We start from the raw sequence: 21,662 nt of genomic DNA, 5'->3' as shown, positions 1-21,662 counted from the left end.
TCCCATAGTTCGATCTGACCAATTTCAAATAGGAAACAATGGGACAGGATTCTGCGTCGAATGCCACTTGTTGCGAGCAAATCGGTTGAGGATAAGTGCCCGAAAAATGAGTGACATTTTTACGCGATTTTTTCGTATGAATTTGTATTTTGGCCATAACTTTCGATCCCATAGTTCGATCTGACCAATTTCAAATAGGAAACAATGGGACAGGATTCTGCGTCGAATGCCACTTGTTGCGAGCAAATCGGTTGAGGATAAGTGCCCGAAAAATAAGTGACATTAGTGATTAGTGACATAAGTGACACACACACACACACACACACACACACACACACACACACACACACACACACACACACACACACACACACACACACACACACACACACACACACACACACACACACACACACACACACACACACACACACACACACACACACACACACACACACACACACACACACACACACACACACACACACACACACACACACACACACACACACACACACACACAGACATCACCTCGATTCGTCGAACTGAGTCGATTGGTATATAACACTATGGGTCTCCGGCCTTCTATAAAAAGTTTGTTTTGGAGCGATCATATAGCCTTTACCGTATACTTAGTATACGAGAAAGGCAAAACGTTTCGCTATTCTGAGAAATACCAACTTTGAGAATAATGTCTCGAAGTTGGATCCCAGTTCGAAACCCTTTTGGAAATTAACGAAAATTCTTTAAAAACCTCAAAAGCCAATTCCAGCGCTTAAAGAGGGAAATAAAATTTTATTAACAAATGGCGAAAAGGCTCAAAAACTTGCTCAGCAGTTCGAGAGTGCCCATAATTTTAGTCTAGGTCTCACTAGTCCACAGGTTACACGGAGCTTCGAAGACATTCTCAATCAAGAGAATGTTTTTGACCCTTCGTTGGGAACTAATTCGGATGAAGTGAGATCTATTACTAGAAAATTGAAAAATATGAAAGACCCGGGTGATGATGGTATTTTCTACATACTTATCAAAAAACTTCCTGAGAGCTCTTTATCCTTTTTGGTTAATTTATTTAACAAATGTTTTCAATTGGCATACTTTCCAGATAAATGGAAAAACGCCATAGTTTTTCCTATTTTGAAGCCGGACAAAAATCCAGCTGAGGCTTCTAGTTATCGCCCAATCAGTTTACTTTCTTCAATAAGCAAACTGTTTGAAAAGATTATTTTAAATAGAATGATGGTTCATATTAATGACAATTCTATTTTTGCTGATGAACAATTTAGTTTTCGCCATGGGCATTCAACCACTTATCAGTTATTAAGAGTTACGAATTTATTTCGGCTCAACAAATCTGAAGGATACTCGACTGGAGTTGCTCTTCTTGATATAGAGAAAGCATTTGACAGAGATTGGCATGAAGGTTTGATTGTAAAATTGATGAATTTTAATTTTCCTCTGTACATTATTAAACTGATCCAAATTTATTTATCAGATCACTCACTGCAGGTAAACTATCAGAATTCGAAATCTGATAGATTACCCGTAAGAGCTGGTGTTCACTAACGCAGCATACTGGGGCCCATATTGTATAACATTTTTACTTCTGACTCACCTGATTCACATTTAAATACCAGGGTGTCAGAAATCTTTGTTTGCAGATGACACGGGCCTTTCAACCAAAGGGCGAAGCCTTCGTGTCATTTGTAGTAGATTGCAAAAAAGTTTGGATATTTTCTCCACTTACTTGCAAAAATGGAAAATTTCCCCGAATGCTTCCAAAACTCAGCTTATAATTTTCCCACATAAGCCGAGAGCTTCTTATTTGAAACCTTCTAGCAGACATATCGTCACTATGAATGGAGTTCCAACTAATTGGTCTATCGAAGCCAAATATTTAGGACTTCTGCTGGACCAAAAATTAACTTAAAAATCACATTGAAGGTCTTCAAGCCAAATGTAGCAAATATATTAAGTGTCTATATCCACTTATAAACAGAAAATCAAAACTTTGTCTTAAGAACAAACTTTTGATTTACAAACAAATTTTTAGACCTGCCATGTTGTATGCTGTGCCAATATGGACTAGTTGCTGCAATACCAGAAAGAAGGCACTTCAGAGGATTCAAAATAAAATTCTGAAAATGATTCTGAAGTTGCCTCCGTGGTATAGTACCAATGAACTTCATAGAATTTCTAATATTGAGACATTGCAACAAATGTCCAACAAAACAATTTCCAATTTTAGACAAAAATCGTTGCAATCTTCTATTGCAACGATTAGCTCCTTGTACCCTTAGTATAAATTAGGTTAGGTTTAGTTTAAGTTAAAAACATTGTAATTCCTACATGGTTCAATTAAACCAGAGGAAAAATCCTAACTGCCAGAGGCAATTGAAATGTATTAATAATAACTAAAAAGTAACATAGCAAATAAGGATGATAGTGTTAAGAAAACACGGAACACCTAGTCTAAGAGATGAATGCATGTATTAGATAATTAGCAAATAAAATTAGTTAAAAAAAAAAAAAAGAAGACCTCTCTTCTCATTGCACACGCAGCCCACACTGACAGTCTATTCAGTTCACTCGCTGCTGTGTGAATACGACTATATAAATGCATGGGTGAATACTATCACTTGAAAGACAGTGACAGGAAATTTGTGCCGACTGATCATCAGCTTCAGCCCGCTGTTGGCAAACCGAGTTTGCTACGCTACTCCTGCTTTGTCGTTCTGACTGAAAGGCACCGTCATAGGCAAAGAGGAGCAAAGAAAAATACAAAACAAAAAAATCACACTCAGTAGGCATTGTTGATAAATTGCACCACTGGGTGTTATCGTATCATATGAATACGCTTTATCGATATGAACTTGGTTTGCGGTGATTTGATTGGCCATTTGGCATATAAAGCACTAGTGCGACAACTGGTGCTATAGCCACAACTGGTACATCTAGCCTATAGAAATGATCGAAGAGCTCTAAGATAATATATCTTAATATGATCAGTATCTTTGCTCATATTGTCATATGATGGTATAAAATGTAATGTCTAGTTCGGAGTCGGCTTCATGGGTCATACTGGTGCCCTGTGGTCGAAGTCGATGCTTTTATCGAACAAGTGGCCGCGCGAAGAACAACATGGTATCGTCGTTTTCGCGGCGTTGGTCAACCGGGCGGGTTCCGAGTCGGAGGACGGAAAGGGGTCCTCGTCAAGACTGGGGCAGGCGTAGGCACCGCGTCGTCAAGTCCCTCTGTGTGTTGGCGAATTGGCCCTATCGCAGAGAGGTCGATTTAGGGTGCACGCGGCATCATCATTCTTGATACCAGCCGTGCAGAGGGAAGCAGGCGCGAAGTCGACCTTTCCCACCTTCCGAGGACATAGGGCGTTGTCGAAAATGGTTTTGCTGGTACAACTCTTGGTGTAGGTTTTTCGGCTATTACGTCCCCCGAGAGGCCAAAAATCGAAGCCGAACTGTGCATGATATGAGTTGCGGTCCGGCCTGCAGCAATCTCAAATGGTAGTGTCGAATTATCAACTTTGTTAACGTGTGGCGGAAAGGTAGCACGATAGCACAAAACAGATAGACATCATAGAACAAACTGCAAATTTCAAAGTAGGCTCTTTGTGTATCAACAATCGACGAACGGCACTCCCGTATATCTAGGGCGACAGAGAGAGAAAGCAAAGCATGCGATGTTGCTCTGTCTTATGTGCGTTGTTTAGTAAAGCTTGACTTCCACCGCTAGTTTCGCTAGCGTTCCGAAATCATCGAAGGACCACAATTCACGGCAAAGATGCCTATATGTTATGTGACGATAGGGTGCTTCGTATCTTCACACTCTCCCGATTTCCCAAGTCTTCCCCCTACCCTTAGCAGACCATCGTTCGAAACGATTGGATAGTACCAACGCAGAGGAGATCGTCACGATACACCTTCACCCTTGCTTATGGCTTTTAACTCGGATGGAAACATCTCCCGTTTTGGACACGTTGTATTATTGTCGTTTCGGCATATAGGAGATCCACTGCAGTCAACGGTTCAAATTGACGATTTTCTCTCTTCACTTCACCTCAACCATTGTTGTAGTACAGGTAGAATATCGTGCTATATAATCAGCCAGTTATGTAAATTCCATTGGTGATAACACCACTCTTCGTCTCTCCTCTTCAATGCCGCTTGCCATGAATACCTTCTGTTTCGGCCAATATTCCACATCTGCTTGCAACCAGTCGACTTCCCACCACAGTTGATTTTGTAATACTTCTTCGGGTGAGATCCCACGAGAAATGAGATCAGCAGGGTTCTTCTCTCCTGGAACATGGTACCAGTGGCAGTTTCCAGTCAACCGTTGAATTTTAGCAACACGAGTCGCGACCAATGTCGTCAATATCGAAGGAATTGCTGCACATCAACGAAGAACGGTTTCAGAATCGGCCCAAAAAAAATGGGAATACATTTCCGCGCCCAATGTTGAAGTACGAAGCTCAAGTCTGGGGAATGTTTGTGTTTTAAGTGGAGCAACGCGAGATTTGGATAGTAGTAAAGCCACCTTGGTTCGCCCCGATGCATCCTCCGTCCTGACGTATACACATGCGCCGAGAGCCTTTTCCGACGCGTCCGGAAATATATGCAGTTGAATGTGCTTTGCTTGAGGAATGATTACCAACCGCTCGATGCGTAGCTCATTGAGAAGAGGAATTTTTTGGTGAAATTTCCTGAAGTCTGCTTCAATTTTATATGATATTGGTAAATTCCATGAAAGTTTCTGTCCATTGTCGTCCAGTAGCTACCACGATAGTTGCATGATTAGTTTTGCTCGGGTTAAAACTGCTCCCACAAATCGAGAGGCACTCCACCCAATGTTGGTATTCTTTAATTTCCCGGTTAACCTGTTCTTTAACAGCTTTTTAAATACCACCTGAATTTTCTTGGATTTTTTGTGAATTTTTCTAGGGAGTTAACTCATAGTTTTATTAACGCTAAAGGTCTTAATCGACTAAAACCCACCCGTGTAAAAAAAGAACTGGGTGTAATGCAATTATATTCGCGCCAAATGTTGTGGATTCAGCGGGGATTCACCTTGAGACTTGCTGATAGATCACAAAAAGATCGCTGGAAGATTTTTGGTCCGTATGGATTTTAAAAGGTTCATGGACGGCCAATATTCTGTGGTGACGATATAACTAACAATAGAATATGTATAAACAAATTAACAATATTTAATCAGAATAGACCAAGTGCCTGAGGCAGTATGTTGTTACTTAGGAAAGTCATTGGTTACAATCGATCAACACTTCGGTGTATAAATTCGTTCATAACCGTTTCTAATATCTCCTCAACTACATTTCAGACGCCCAATGGTTCGGTAGCAAGAAAAAGAAGGAAGAAGATCCCAATGTAGCACTCCTGTCCTATAACCCAGTGGATCCGGATTCGGTTCCACCTGAACAGGCACCAACGACTAGCACAACCACGAGCACCACCACTCCGGCACCAACGACCACCAAGAAAAAAGGTTTCTTCGGGGGTCTCTTTGGAGGAAGCGGAAAGGAGAAGGAGCCTAAGACTACAACCACCACAACGACGACTCCAAAACCCACAACGACAACTCCTGTACCAACTACGAAGAAGTCGGGAGGTGGCTTTTTCGGAGGATTGTTCGGCGGTAGCAAAAAAGACAAGACCACCACAGAAGCACCAACAACGGCCAAGACTACAGCCAAATCTGCTGTTACTGTCCCAACCTCCACGGCCAAGTCCGTAGGACCATCAGTCACTACAGCAAAGGCTGTCACTCCTGTAGGTGTCCCAACAAGCACCGCTAAACCAGGCACGCCCACTTCCCCCAGCAAAGACGCCTTCCCTCCCCTTCCGTCGGTTCCTACTACTGCAGCTTCCATTCCCAAACCTCCTCCTACTCCACCGAAACCAACCCTCTCGACACCTAAGACAGTCGAAGCTTTTCCGGCTCTCCCTGCCAAACCCGGCAGTCCAACTCCGTCTCCAGTACCGACCTCCACCGTAGCCAACGCTTGGAACAAACCTCTCCCAAATCAACCCCCATCCCCTTCGGCAGGAGGTAAGCCTGGCGTGAGTTTCGTCCCAACCCAAGCCCCTGTTGGAGGCTCCACTGCGAAAACCACCCCACGGTACACTGAAGGATCCACTGCAACTGATGATGAGTTGGCCACCATCTCCGAGCAACTCTTCTCCAAAGAAAACACCAACCTCAACAAACACGTTCGCGTGAACTACCAACGTCAGACCCTCTCGTCTTCCTCCGTTGACGAAGCTGCAGAACCTCTGCTCTCTATAGACGAACGCCAGGTATTCGCCGTACCAACAATCGAAAAGATGCGCGCCCTCTTCAACAACTACGAAGTCGACACCATGGTCAACGAACATGTTACTCCCATGGAAAAGAAGGAAGAAAACGACTTTGTGGACGCGCTTCTGGCTACCAACGTGATGCGCACTGCTATGCTGTTCCTACAGAAGAAGGGAGTCGTTACCGCCGACCCGAAAACGCATCACGACCTGTTGAAAACAATCTGGTTCCAACTGTACTCGCGAGGCAATGGTAAGATCGGCAGTTCCGGATTCGAGCACGTGTTCCTCAACGAGGTCAGCAACGGGACGATGATTGGACTGCACAACTGGCTCTATCTGTACGATCAGGAGAAAGCCGGTCGGCTCGACTATCAGGGATACATCAAGAAGATGGATCTGGGAAGCGTAAGTTTAACACATATTGCATCAGTTTAACTAAAAAATTTACCGATGGTCTGTGAACAAATTTCAGAAGGGAGAAATCGCCAAGGTGCGATTGACGTTTGACAAGCTGACTAAACCGTCCAACTCGCTGTTCATTGCAACATCTCCAGAACTGGAGATTGCGTTGTACACGGTGTGCTTCCAATTGCGACCGGACACCGAGTGCCCGCTGGCTGTCAATGGGAAGAAGTTCACCATCAAAACGTTTACATTCCGTTACCGGGGTAAGAATCTCATTGGAGGAGCTTGGCCAAATTTCTAAAGGCCCACCATGAGATATAAACGTGACAGTGAAAGCAAGTTCACAACAACTCAAGGCAATTGATATTCTCTATATATCGCTTATAGTCAGTAGCTTTAATAAAGTTATTTGAGAGTGTATTTTATCGGATTTAATAAAAAAATAAAATAATTGACACGGATATGATAACTTTTCCCAAAAACCTTGTACTTATAAGACAATCAGACATTCACGCAAATGTACGCCACCATTTTCAATCGCTGAGTAGTTGGTCTTGAAATAGATATTTGATTTTCCGAGGCATGTCCCTAGAATTGAGAGAAAAATCACAATTAAAAAAGAGCACAAATAATAATGAATTTGATATGAATCTTACTCGGCAAATGACAACAATCCAACTGGAAACCAATCCGGAGCAAAAGCCTTCCGTCTGTTGGTTCGTATAGAATGCACTATCGATCGGGCAGCCACCATCGGATCGGTGATTGGCAATTTTGAGAAATAGCTTGAACGACGAGAAGAAAAAGAAATTTCTCAGTATTTTTTTATTCAAAATTTAAGTTGATATGGATTTATGGCTTAAAATGAAGAGATAAATTTTTATTTATTAAAATTCATGATTACATACAATTCACGCGCTTAGTATAGACGCGTAGCTGCATTAACTGCATTGGTCGGTTTCACTTCGTCGATGTTTGCCGAATATTTAATGATTTGATATGATAAAAGGGGCCCTCCTTAGCCGTGCGGTAAGATGCGCGGCTACAAAGCAAGACCATGCTGAGGGTGGCTGGGTTCGATTCCCGGTACCGGTCTAGGCAATTTTCGGATTGGAAATTGTCTCGACTTCCCTGGGCATAAAAGTATCATCGTGTTAGCCTCATGATATACGAATGCGAAAATGGTAACTTGGCTTAGAAACCACGCAGTTAATAACTGTGGAAGTGCTTAATGAACACTAAGCTGCGAGGCGGCAATGTCCCAGTGGGGGATGTAATGCCAACGAAGAAGAAGAAGAAGAATGATAAAAGATAATTGCACCTAGCGTCAGTATCATCAATTGTGATTATATCCATTAAAGGAGTTATTACTACCCAATTGACCAAGTGCCAAGAAAGCTGTTGGTAATGTTGCGTCAGCAACTAAAGGCAATCTTTGCGCAGTTCTGAGATTTGAATGGCTTTAACTTCGCTGAAGTCTTGCTTCATTGCCCTTGTTTAATTTCTGCATGCAATTTCGTGGTTCGCAGGCGTTCTAAAGGGCATCCTCTAAGCCAGCAAATAGAAATAGGTCCCTTGGTCTGAACGAAAGGCGGGCACTGCCTGCGCCAGAGCTCTGTGTAATGGTGGGGCACCAGCATTTTTTGGCATAATTCGTTTAGTTATAATTTGGCCTCAGTGGTAAGAACTACAATTGGAGGCGGTAATAATTCAAGAGATAAATCAATAAAAAATGTAAGGCAATTTTAAATATAACGAAATTTGTATTACATTTTATCATTAATAAAATGCAATCGTCTAATTTGTTGAGAAGGTCTCTAGAAGTTCTTTGGAAAAACTCCCAATTCAAAAAATATTTCAGGTGTTCCTTTCGATACCATCGGAATTTTTTCCAGTAATTCCTTCGGAATTTCTAACAAAAAAACTTTTCACATATCTAGGACAAAATTTCAGGAGTTTTCTTACGAGTTTCCAAACGAATTGCTAACGGAAGCCACATCCGAAGGTATTTTCGACATTATTTTGCTCGAGAATTTCATTGTACATTCTTCCAAGTATTTTTTTTTCGGAATTTACTCTAGGGATGTTTTCAGCAAACCCTCTGGAATTTACTTTGGAGATAAATCCAGAAATTCTTTTGGAGATTCATCAAGACATCATTCATCAAGCAATTCTAAGAAAACTTTGAAAATTCCTTTACAAATTCTTTTAAAAATTTCTTAAGCGAAAAGATATTCCTTTGAAAATTTATTCGGAACCATTTTAGAAACTTGTTCCAGGAAATTCCTTCGGAAATTCTTCTCTGAAGAGAGGCTTTCGATCCTCTTGAATCTCTTAAAAGGAGGCTTTTGAGCATCTTGATAGGACGCTTTCAAGCCTCTTGGAATAAGAATTCCAAGCCACTTGAAGAGATGCTTCCGGGCCTCTTGAAAAAGGCTGCTGAGCCTCCTGAGAGTGGAATTTCGAACCACTTGAAAGGATGCTTCCGAGACTCTCGAAAGAAGGCTTCCAGACCCCTTAAAATAATGTTTACGAGCCTCTTAAACGGAGCTTTTCGAGCCACCCATACCTTTGGAAAGAAGGCTTCCGATCTTTTCGAATTGAGGCTTCCGAGAATGTTTACGAGCCTCTTAAAAGGAGGCTTCCGAGCCTCTTAAAAGGAGGCTTCCGAGCCTCTTGAAAGGAGGCTTCCGAGCCTCTTGAAAGGAGGCTTCCGAGCCTCTTGAAAGGAGGCTTCCGAGCCTCTTGAAAGGAGGCTTCCAGCCTCTTGAAAGGAGGCTTCCAGGCCTCTTGAAAGGAGGCTTCTGAGCTCTCTTGAAAGGAGGCTTCCAGGCCTCTTGAAAGGAGGCTTCTGAGCCTCTTGAAAGGAGGCTTCCAGGCCTCTTGAAGGAGGCTTCCAGGCCTCTTGAAAGGAGGCTTCCAGGCCTCTTGAAAGGAGGCTTCTGAGCCTCTTGAAAGGAGGCTTCTGGGCCTCTTGAAAGGAGGCTTGAGCCTCTTGAAGGAGGCTTGAGCCTCTTGAAAGGAGGCTTCTGAGCCTCTTGAAAGGAGGCTTGAGCCTTTGAAAGGAGGCTTCCGGGCCTTTGAAAGGAGGCTTCCGAGCCTCTTGAAAGGAGGCTTCTGAGCCTCTTGAAAGGAGGCTTCCTGAGCCTCTTGAAGGAGGCTTCCAGGCCTCTTGAAAGGAGGCTTCCGAGCCTCTTGAAGGAGGCTGAGCCTCTTGAAAGGAGGCTTCCAGGCCTCTTGAAAGGAGGCTTCTGAGGCCTCTTGAAAGGAGGCTGAGCCCTCTTGAAAGGAGGCTTGAGCCTCTTGAAAGGAGGCTTCCGGGCCTCTTGAAAGGAGGCTTCCAGGCCTCTTGAAAGGAGGCTTCTGAGCCTCTTGAAAGGAGGCTTCTGAGCCTCTTGAAAGGAGGCCTGAGGCCTCTTGAAAGGAGGCTTCTGAGCTCTTGAAAGGAGGCTTCCGGGCCTCTTGAAAGGAGGCTCTGAGCCTCTTGAAAGGAGGCTTCCGAGCCTCTTGAAAGGAGGCTTCCTGAGCCTCTTGAAAGGAGGCCTGAGCCTCTTGAAAGGAGGCTTCTGAGCCTCTTGAAAGGAGGCTTCTGAGCCTCTTGAAAGGAGGCTTCCAGCCTCTTGAAAGGAGGCTTCCGAGCCTCTTGAAAGGAGGCTTCCGAGCCTCTTGAAAGGAGGCTTCCGAGCCTCTTGAAAGGAGGCTTCCTCGGAGCCTCTTGAAAGGAGGCTTCCTCGGAGCCTCTTGAAAGGAGGCTTCCTCGGAGCCTCTTGAAAGGAGGCTTCCTCGGAGCCTCTTGAAAGGAGGCTTCCTCGGAGCCTCTTGAAAGGAGGCTTCCTCGGAGCCTCTTGAAAGGAGGCTTCCGAGCCTCTTGAAAGGATGTTCCCGAGCCTCTTGAAAGGATGTTCCCGAGCCTCTTGAAAGGAGGCCTGAGCCTCTTGAAAGGAGGCTTCCGAGCCTCTTGAAAGGAGGCTTCTGAGCCTCTTGAAAGGAGGCTTCCAGGCCTCTTGAAAGGAGGCTTCCAGGCCTCTTGAAAGGAGGCTGAGCCTCTTGAAAGGAGGCTTCTGAGCCTCTTGAAAGGAGGCTTCTGAGCCTCTTGAAAGGAGGCTTCCAGGCCTCTTGAAAGGAGGCTCTGAGCTCTCTTGAAAGGAGGCTTCTGAGCCTCTTGAAAGGAGGCTCTGAGCTCTTGAAAGGAGGCTTGAGCCTCTTGAAAGGAGGCTCTGAGCCTCTTGAAAGGAGGCTTCCTGAGCCTCTCTTGGAAAGGAGGCTCTGAGCCTCTTGAAAGGAGGCTGAGCCTCTTGAAAGGAGGCTTCCTGAGCCTCTTGAAAGGAGGCTTGAGCCTCTTGAAAGGAGGCTCTGAGCCTTCTTGAAAGGAGGCTTCCTGAGCCTCTTGAAAGGAGGCTTCCGGAGCCTCTTGAAAGGAGGCTTGAGCCTCTTGAAAGGAGGCTGAGCTCTTGAAAGGAGGCTTCCGGGCCTCTTGAAAGGAGGCTTGAGCCTCTTGAAAGGAGGCCTGAGCCTCTTGAAAGGAGGCCTGAGCCTCTTGAAAGGAGGCTCGAGCCTCTTGAAAGGAGGCTTCCGAGCCTCTTGAAAGGAGGCCCGAGCCTCTTGAAAGGAGGCTTCCGAGCCTCTTGAAAGGAGGCTTCCGAGCCTCTTGAAAGGAGGCTTCCGAGCGTCTTGAAAGGAGGCTTCCAAGCCTCTTGAAAGGAGGCTTCCGAGCCTCTTGAAAGGAGGCTTCCGAGCCTCTTGAAAGGAGGCTTCCGAGCCTCTTGAAAGGAGGCTTCCGAGCCTCTTGAAAGAAAGTTTCCGGGCCTCTTGAAAGAAAGTTTCCGGGCCTCTGGAAAGGAGGTTCCGAGAAGCGTAGAAGGATTATCTTTTCGATTTATTGGAAAGAGCTACCCTACCCTCCGGAATTTTGTTGCCGTTTTTTATTTTGCTCGTTTTTACGCACAGCCCATATAACAATTCAAAACATGTGAAAATTAGTGCTTCTGGTGGCTACCTTATTCCCGAAAACCTTAAATGGCTGTACTGCCGTAGCTGGATAGTTGTCACATCTTTGCTGGGTCTCCTATTCATATGGGACAGTTATGTGATTACAGGCAGTCTACATGTTGTACAACTTAGACTCCGCCCCAGCAAATTTGGTACGATTCGAGTAAAGTTGGACCGTCTGCGGGCAAGTTTTACTGTTCAACAGTCGTAAAACTTGCCCACAGACTAGACGGTATGACTGTACTCCGACCGAACCGAATTTCCTGGGGGCGGAGTAAAAAGTTGTACAACATCATGTCGGAGCGTGTATGAGGCCCCCAAACCTAAATTTTTTATATTTACTTTGTTTGTTCGTGATCGTTGTTTTTCTTAGTTTTAACATTTTCTTTTTCAAAAACGCTGAGCTATCGCGTATACTCTGGCCCCTTTTTCTAACAAAAAAGATGCCTTCATTATCATCCAGCAGACCTTCACCGAATTGATGTACTACCTAACCAAGTTTATGAACATAAATTCATACGGTATATGCTGTGAAGATTTGACCAGCTCATGGAGGAACTACCCAAAGGTCAGCTCTCACTTGCTTCTGGTGAACACACAACGGACCAAACAAATCAAAAATCATTACAATATAGTACTGTAAGTATAAACCTAAGTACAAACACAGGAAAAGATTATGTATTTATTAAATATTAATGTATTCGTACTTTTCAACAAATAGAAAAGCATGTGACCTTTAGTTCTAAGGACGCTTCTCTATTAGTCCTTCCGGGGTCTTCAGAGCCTATCTTTGTCCGGGAATCCTCCTCGGGCAGCACTTGGCGAAATCGTTGCAAGGGGTCCAAAGCAATCAAATTGCGCTTGCGGTCCTGGCATCTGTTCCAGTTGCTCTATTTATTAGCTCATTACCGAAATACTTCGATGAGTCAGAACCTCTCTGAAATATTATGTCGAGTTCTGTCAACAATCAACATGTTTGTTGTTGTTCTTCAAAATAGGACAGTGAAAATTCAAGGTTACTTTGATCGTTTTTACTAAAATAGTTGGACTTCTGATCATCAGTTGGCGCTGCACTACAGAAAATTTGTTTGCCAGCGGATTGTATGGGATAATAAAGAGTGGACCGTCTTGTACTTTAAAATCTTTGATATTATTCAACATTTTGTTTCGATCAGGTAGATTGCACTGAAATTTTTTTTTTTTTTCTTTATTAAAGAGGCTTGCAGCCCTGAGCTGGCTCACCTCTTAAAGCTTTTAACACTTGTTAGTTCGACGTTTTGTCCCTTTGATCTATTACCCACAGCCCTTCATGCACTAAGCGGGTTGTGCGCGGCAGGATTCAGTAGCTTTTCATTAATTGATCGCCATGCTTATTATGTACAAGACAATGTTTTGAAATAAAAAAAAAAACTCTATCAATAAGTTTCGATAAAAGATTTTTTTGTTACAAAATCAAGTTTGTCGTTATCCGGAACATCTTTTGCCCAGGGAGTTGAGAAAGTTTTCAACCCGAAAACATCCTAGTCCTAGACCGGACTAAGAATCTAACTCGCCATTTCCGGATCGGCAATCCTATGCCTTTGCTCGCAAGGCTGCTGGAGACCCCACCCCCATTGTGTTCACCACCCGCCGAGCATGAGAGTGTTGCAGAGAGAGGATTGAAACGGCATGGTTGTTCCAAAGCGGCCGGAATCAGCATTTACTTAAAATCTTTATTTTGCAAGATTCCTTAAACCAGTACTTGATCTGGAAGAAAAGTTCTCCGTTGGTGGTTGGATGAGACGCGTCGAGCCGTAAAAGTCAGAAGAAAGGCTCTTCGAGCGCTCAGCAGGCTCCCCAACTATGAGGAGAAGTCAGATCCTTCCCCTTTCACATTGATACGGATGACCTAACTATTTCTGACCCACCGGAGGTGGCCAATGCTCTCGGGAATATTTTCAACCCCTCCATCGGTAAGTAACTTTCATTCCGATCCTCCTGTTCTTCTTCTTCTTCTTCTTCTTCTTCTTCTTGCCTACTACCGACCCATCTCGCTGACCTCGTAGTCAAAGTTTTCGAGAGGTTGGTTAATTGTAGGCTGCGGGAAAAACTTGAAGCCGAAGGAAGATTTGGCATTTATCAACCCCTTCCGCACGGTGTATAGAACCTACAAAAATCTGAATAAGTAGGGGAAGGTGGGGAGACTTGATCCCCGGGAAGACTCGATCACCCCCTGTTTTAACGAGAACTAGGGTAGTTTTGTTATAGCCAAGGATGTTAACGATCATTCAGTAATTTGCGTTCGATCATTTGGTAGTTTATCAATAACACATTCCAGAAGCTGAATGTCAAAATATGTTGTATGGTGGAATTCTAGTGCGAAGGTTTTTCTACAACTTTGCCTAATGGTTCGTTATTAGAATTCTACTAATAACGGAGTTAGAGCGCTAGTTGCAGTAACTTAAACTAAATGATTGGAATTTTGTTATCATTTAGTCTAAGTTACTGAAACCATAGCTATAACCCCGTTACTAGTGGAATTCAAACAACGAACCATTAGGCAGAGTTCATACTAGAAGCCCACCATACAATTCCTTTCGAAATTCAGCTTCTGGAATGTGTTATTGACAAACTACTAAATGATCGAACGCAAATAACTGAATGATCGTTAACATCCTTGGTTATAGCGTATTTTTAGTAGGGGAAGTGTACCGCACACTGGGGCAGCCCTGGTTCACACATGGAATAAAACTCTCAGTCATTTAAATGATGAAATTGATCATAGGTATCTTCAGCGAAGTTTCAATATACATCAGTGCCGACATTTTGGTCAATATTCATCATTTTTAGCGATAAACGCATAAAAGTCCCAAACGCCAAATTGGCCAAACAGCGTTTTTAAAGTGTGATTTCTTCAGAGAAGTTGCTTATCACTTAATTTCGATGAACTAAAATTTTCAGATTTCCAGAGCCTACTGTGATGATTTAATTGCTTATTTTGAAAAGAAAGACCGAAAAATAAAATTTGATCAGTAATTGTACTTTTTAAACACTTTTACTATTTCATATTATTCAAAATCATAGATATTGGTAAAATACACGATTCGTGGCGGTGATCCAGTAAGAAAAAATCATAAGGGTTGTGCACAAGACACGACCGCCCGACGTAAACTACGTGAAACAGTTTGGTGGAATGAAGAATCTAGTGCCATTATCCATGAGTATGACAAGATTACTCTGGATTTCTTATGAAAATTAGTTTCTAAAAGGAACTAATATATTTATGTAATTAAAACAAATTTATTGAATTCTCGAGTTTTGTATAATATGAGTAGTTTAGTTTTGTTTGTTTAAATTCAATTCATTGTTCTTTTCGAAATTTTTCGAAAAAATATTCTAAACGAGCTTAACTAAACTCGGGTATTTCTAGATTTCAATTTATCAGGTTTAATTGCACTTTTTACTGTATTTAACCATTAACACTTCAGAAATGAGGATAACTACCGTCAAACCACTGAAGACGCCCACATGTTTTTGCAAATATCACGCGTCAAAGCGCACTCGCGATTTCGCTACTGACGGCATCATTTCGATTGAACTGTCTCCATCTCCATCTTTCGATTGATTGTTAATAATCCGCCTTCCCAATCACAAGCTGCAACAAAACCAAATAAGATCTTGAGAAAATTTCACCTGGCTGCCACTGATGCCATCCATACGAATTCATATTTGTAGCATCTCCCCCGGGGCGCACTCGTGACTCTGCTACGGACGGCAACATTATGGCGTCGCCAAGTGGTTAATTTGCTCTTTGAACAATATTCGCCTCACCTCTTCCTTTGCATAGGATGGTGGCCCTGAGAAGAACCGATTGATTCGTTCAGCAACTCCGACGATGCTGGGACCCGTCGCACACGACATTTCTAATGAAATGCCACGCGCGCGCGGGACAGCAGTTTTCTTATAATTAATAAAGATGGCTCATTAGTCCCGCCTCTTTGTTGCCCGGTATGGCTGCAAATATTGTGTAACCGTCAAACACTCACCAAAGGGGCGTGGCTATAGGTTCAACTTTATTGATTACAAGAATGCAGCTCTTCTGCGCGCGCGAGCTATGTCGCGGAGAGCAGACCGTGGTACCACCTTCGGCATCGGCGGAGCTCCTACCGGAAATTTTATTCCCGGCGATGGTGTGGGTCGCGCGGTCGTCGTCATTAACATTAGCAGCGCTCAGATTAAATTTTCTTGTATGAAGAAGGGGGAATGACAGCTTTGGCAGGTTTTGTTCTATTATTGTCAGGGAGGTTTTTGTTGACCAAATTTTATGAAATTTGGCCACAATATTCTTTGATATGCAAAGAATGTTTAGGCCAAATTTGAGCATAATTAGTTACAGAAAACCCCCTGACAATAAAAGAACAAAACCTGCCAAAGCCGTAATTTCCCCTACTAACGATTGGCTACCATCAATGAAAGTAGCTGTTAAGTCACAACTTGAGGCGAGATGAATTTTGATCAAAGTAAAACTCAATTGCTTGGTGATGGCAGATTGTTTTCCGTCGGTAGTAAAATCACGTGATCCCGATTCAGAGAAAGACTTACAATTTTAGTAGATAGTCATCCATGCGAAAACATTTTTGCAGCTTCTCCGTTTGACGCGCGCTCGTGATTCTACATACATACAGAAAACATACGATGATTCAACTCATCCATGAGTTTTTAGGTGCTGAGTTGGTCTGATTTGAATCGTCCATGAGTTTTTACCACAACAACAGACCAAACCACAGGCGTTATCGCTGGAACCGCGCTGGTCCGTTCTCCGTGACATCCAGAATGAAAATTACGCGCGCACGCGAAACATGGGGCTTTTTATACTCAGGGAAAACGAAGCAGTGGATCAAAAAGCCCGTACCTTACTGCAATCTGATGTCCGTGTTGGGGATTTATGAACGGAATTGAATTTTTCACCTGGTTTGGAAATAAATAACATTTTCAATAGTTTAACGTTGATAATCAATAGAATTGACAAATTGCTGGAGAGTTTTCGAATCTATTGATAAGCAAATCTCGAAAATCCATCGAAAGATAAAGACGCTGAGGCTGATTGCGCCACGCGCGCGGTGGAGAGCAGTTTTCTTATAACCAATATAGATGGCTCATTAGTCCCTCCTCTTTGTTGTCCGGTATGACTGCTAATATTGTCAAAAACCATCAAAAACTCACCAAAGGGGCGTGGCTACAGGTTCATCTTTATTGATTACAAGAAAGCAGCTCTTCCGCGCGCGCGAGCCATTTCGTTCGAGATGTCGCGGAGACCAGACCATGGTACCACCTTCGGCATCGGCGGAGCTCCTACTGGAAATTTTATTCCCGGCGATGGTGTGGGTCGCGCGGTCGTCGTCGTCAGCATCAACAGCACTCAGATGGAATTTTCTTGCGTGTCTACGATGGCGGCTATGGTGGTGTTTATTTCTGCAACAGTTGCGTCTGAAGTGTCATCAGTGAAAGCAGCTCTTAAGCCATAATTTGAGGCGAGACGAATTTTGATCAAAGTTCATATTAATCGCTTGGTGATGGCTGATAGCAGTGGTGCAATTTATCAACAATGCCTGCTGAGTGTGATTCTTTTGTTTTGTATTTTTCTCTGCTCCTCTTTGCCTATGACGGTGCCTTTCAGTCAGCAAGGCAAAGCAGGAGTAGCTTAGCAAACTCGGTTTGCCAACAGCGGGCTGAAGCTGATGATCATTCGGCACAAATTTCCTGTCATTGTCTTTCAAGTGATAGTATTCACCCATGCATTTATATAGGGCCGTCGCATTCACGCAGCAGCGAGTGAACTGAATGGACTGTCACTGCGGGCTGCGTGTGCAATGCAAAGAGAGGTCTTTTGTTTACTTCATCTTTGATTGTTGCTGCTAATCATTTTCATGCTAGGAAGTAAGTGTGAAGAGGAAATGGTATCAATATCCAACAAATTTCAGTCACTGAGACTGAGAATTCGCACCACTGGCTGATAGTTTCCGTCGGTGGCGGAATCACGACCGTGCGTCAGGGACACTACAAAAATTTATTCGCATGGATAGCATCAATACCAGTGAAATTTCCCCTCAAGATTAGTATTTTAGTAGATAGTCTCAGGGTAGAAATATTTCACAGTCAATGCAGTGAAAAACATGGATCTCAGTATAATCTGCAGTCGCCTTCATCGCCGCCGTGGTGAGTGCGACTGGGTGCAGCCGAAAAATCATTTCCAACACCGACCTTTCAATTTCGCATTCAGCCACTCACAAGTCACTCTGACATGCTGCTCAGTTCGCTCCTTACCGTATGACTGTGAGTGGCCCATTTAAACGCGTGGTGAATTTTTTTCAATTTGCTGGGTGAATGTGTACATTTTGCTGTGGTAAATTTCATCTTCGTGGCGCGGTGGGTGATGTGAGTTCTGTTGTTTACTTTTCTGCCTCTCCGGGAATGTGAGGTTGATTTCAAAGCAGGAAGAAAATAAAAACATGATATAAAAAAACATCACCTTCATCCAGTGCTGCCGAATATTTACAACCCTGGATAGTCTGCTACTTGCTTCAGGTTTAATTTCCATCCATGCAAATACATTTTTAAAGCTTCTTCTTCTGACGCACGCTCTTCGTTCCCACCGATGGCGTAGGTAGCGCTCGTAACAGGATCGTTGCGACAGAGAATCCAACGATGGCAATCTGTTGCAGTGTAGCGGTAGAACCATAGAGCCAGCATCTGCATTTGAATGAAATACTCTTGTGATATTCTGACTATCGAATGGTTGCTGTTGTGTTGGTGATTAGAAATCCGCATGATCTGAAATCTGTCCTTTTCAGGGCATTAAATTTTTCATTGGAGGAATTAGGTTTGACTGAGAGTAAATTCATGAGATTGTTGCAATAAATCGGCAGCAGTAACGCAAAAATTCATAAGATTCAATCCTTCATTCGATTTCTGCAGAGTAAGTGATTAAAATTCCATCGAAAGATAAAGACGCGATTAGTATTTGAAATCTACCCTAATTTCGCGACGGTCTCGAATTTGGAAATTTCCGTTTTACACCCTGTATCTGAGTCTTCCCCTTAGACGAAGTTAACGTCAAAAAATTATTTCAACTTAACCTTCCTCCCAAACATAATGGTGGTTCTGAAAAGAACCGATGCATTTCCACTTATGTGCTTCATCAACAGCACGACGTTGATTGCCAGATTCAACGATGCTGTTGGGAAAACGGATGAAAAGATGTACTACTGTTGCCATGACCGCCACCACCACCTGACGAAAAATTTCATCCGCATCATCACTCATAAATCTCAATCAACGAGCCCTCCCGTGCGAACGAAATCGTCCGTTCTCCGTGACATGCAGAATGAAAATGACGCACGCACGCGAAACACGGGCCTTTTTATACACAGGGAAAACGAAGCAGTGGATCAAAAGGCCCGTACCTTACTGCAATCTGATGTCCCTGTTGGGGATTTATGAACGGGATTGAATTTTTCACCCGGTTTGGAAAGAAATAACATTTTCAATAGTTTAACGTTGATAATCAATAGTATCAATAAAATTAGCAAATTGCTGGAAAGTTTCCGAATCGATTGATAAGCAAATGTCGAAAATCCATTGAAAGATAAAGACGCTATTACCGTTTGAAATCTTACATGATTTCGTGACGGTCCCCAATTTGGAAATTTTCATTTTGCACCCTGTATCTGAGGCTTCCCCTTAGACGAAGTTTACGTCAAAAAATCATCGAATATCATGTCTTTGGGAAAGTGCTTGTATGAAAGGGCATGCATTTAGGCTCCCGCAGACCTACGCGATTTCATCGCCGCGACGGCGACAACTAGTTGTCGCGATTCTATCGTTGGGTCGCTGCAGGCAATGTTCTATTTACGCTTCCATACCAACGGCGACAGAATCGCTGTCGCCAAGCGGTAGAATCGCGTCGCGACTGTCGCGTCGCGTGTGTTTGGGGGAGCCTTTTTTCTGTCCATTGCCGATTAAAACAGCTGCCCGTCTCTGCCCCATCGCATAATCGGCATATGTGAAAAATACCATAAATTTGCCTTTTTTCCACGATTAATCGCCAAAAATCATTTTTTCTTACTGGATCACCGCCACGAATCGTGTATTTTACCAATATCTATGATTTTGAATAATATCCAATAGTAAAAGTGTTAAAAAAAGTACAATTACTGATCAAATTTCATTTTTTGGTCTTTCTTTTCAAAATAAGCAAATAAATCATAACAGTAGGCTCTGGAAATTTGAAATTTTTAGCGAGGTTCATCGAAATCAAATGATAAACAACTTCTCTGAAGGAATCACAACCTAAAAACGCTGTTTGGCCAATTTGGCGTATGGGACTTTTATGTGATTATTGCTAAAAATGGTGAATATTGACCAAAATGTCGGCACTGATGTATATTGAAACTTCGCTGAAGACACCCATGGTCAATTTCATCATTTCAATGACTGAGAGGTTTATTCCATGTTTGAACCAGGGCTGCCCCAGTGTGCACCGGTTTTGGCGTCTTAGTGCCTAATTTGGCCAACCATGAAAAATACATATTTTTTCAAAATAATCGATCAGTTTGAAGCAGCGTTGAAACGTTAGACATATATCTATTGTTGGAACTAATGAAACCCTTGCGAATTGCTTTATTGTTGGTGTTATTCGCAAAATTGGCCAAATTAGGAACATGGCCAAAACCGGTCCCCTATAGAATGTAGATCCTCTAGACAAATGACCTTTTAGTGGTAAGTTATTTTTTGGATTGACAACCTTATTTAATCTGCATGTTTTGTATGTATGTTTTAACTTTTCTAATGATTTTTGTATTGGCCACGCAAAACTATATGGGCGTATATACGTTTGTAAACAAAGATGCAGTGTATTGGAAATAGTATTGTCCTACATTTCAAGGATGGGTGGTTTCATTATTATTGATCTACTTACGGTAATTTCAATACCGCATCCACTAGTTCCTTTCGCGTGTTCAACTGAAAGGGATAAATTACTGTCGTTTTGATCCACTTAGACTGGCCAGCCAAATGAATTTCGTCCCGCAGCTCCTCCATGAATCCCCTCATTGCATATTTGGTAGTGGTGTAATTTCGCATCAGCCCAAGGCTCACGTAAGCAGCTGCCGAAGAGATTGTCACGATGTGCCCCCTCCGTCTGACGTACATACCTGGCAAGAATGTATTCACGGTCTAAAAAGCGAGATACCATGAATCTTATTGGAAAACTATCAACTCAAAATTACACTCCAACTTACATAGAAACTCGCCAAAATATTTACATTAACCATTCGTTGCAAATTTTCCGGTACGTACTCATCCGACACCAGGAACGGCACCAATCCAGCATTATTCACGAGTATATCAACCGATCCAATATCGGCCTCCACCTTTCGTTGCAAATCACGAACCTCAGTGGCGCTTGCCACATCCACCTGCGGCATACAAATCAATCCAAAGTTATTTCAACCCACCGCGCACATTCTCACGTCTTCAAGGTCGCCTTCATATGACGAGCAGCATACGTACGCAATATGCAGCGGCTTTCACTCCATAGTATCGCAACTCCAGAACCGTTTTGGCCGCACCGTGCTCGTCAAGATCGGCCACCGCCACATGGCAGCCCTCCTTGGCCAGTTCGATCGCGATCTGCCGTCCCAGTCCGTTGGCTCCTCCCGTCACCAAGGCCACCCAACCGCGGACGTCTTTCGGCTTACGGCACACAAACCTCCGTAGGAGCAAGTAAATTACCAACGGGATCAGCTTTGCCGTAAAAACCAGAACGTTGACGAAAACCCGAACGCCTCGCACCAATGCGATCAATGGTGTTCGCGCTTCCAAGGGGCTGGCGGGATTGTAGGGCGTTTTTTGGAACTCCTCCAAGCTTCCCATGGTGGGTGCGGGCGCGTTCGG

At 43.3% G+C, this 21,662-nt stretch overlaps 2 protein-coding genes across 3 annotated transcripts in view; one reads left to right on the top strand and one right to left on the bottom strand.

Moving 5' to 3' along the window:
- Positions 1-7,195, top strand: part of LOC134220624 (endoribonuclease CG2145-like) — a 26,109-nt gene extending 18,914 nt beyond the window's left edge. For both annotated transcript variants that reach the window (XM_062699724.1, XM_062699723.1), the window contains exons 3-4: positions 5,356-6,740; positions 6,808-7,195. In XM_062699724.1, the coding sequence (XP_062555708.1) occupies positions 5,356-6,740; positions 6,808-7,041 (1,619 nt within the window). In that variant the 3' untranslated portion in view covers positions 7,042-7,195. The remainder of the gene's footprint in view (positions 1-5,355; positions 6,741-6,807) is intronic.
- LOC134220627 (estradiol 17-beta-dehydrogenase 11-like) lies at positions 7,189-21,662 on the bottom strand. Its single transcript, XM_062699728.1, has 5 exons — positions 21,279-21,662; positions 21,008-21,184; positions 20,686-20,942; positions 7,397-7,525; positions 7,189-7,328 (listed from the first exon to the last, which is right to left on the bottom strand). The coding sequence occupies exons 1-5, from the start codon at positions 21,639-21,641 to the stop codon at positions 7,274-7,276; spliced, it is 981 nt and encodes a 326-aa protein (XP_062555712.1). The 5' UTR covers positions 21,642-21,662; the 3' UTR covers positions 7,189-7,273.

Source organism: Armigeres subalbatus, chromosome 3, assembly GCF_024139115.2.
Source record: "Armigeres subalbatus isolate Guangzhou_Male chromosome 3, GZ_Asu_2, whole genome shotgun sequence".
In the NCBI taxonomy this organism is placed as follows: Eukaryota; Metazoa; Arthropoda; class Insecta; order Diptera; family Culicidae; genus Armigeres; species Armigeres subalbatus.
Note: the sequence above shows the minus strand (reverse complement) of the source record. Positions and strands in the feature narration are given on the sequence as shown.

Coding starts and splice junctions, on each gene's coding strand:
- LOC134220627 (XM_062699728.1), bottom strand. CDS start 21,641: ATGGGAAGCTTGGAGGAGTTCCAAAAAACGCCCTACAATCCCGCCAGC. Junction 21,185..21,278: donor TGAAAGCCGCTGCATATTGC/GTACGTATGCTG, acceptor TGTATGCCGCAG/GTGGATGTGGCAAGCGCCAC. Junction 7,526..20,685: donor GATGCGGTATTGAAATTACC/GTAAGTAGATCA, acceptor TCGTCGTTCAAG/CTATTTCTCAAAATTGCCAA.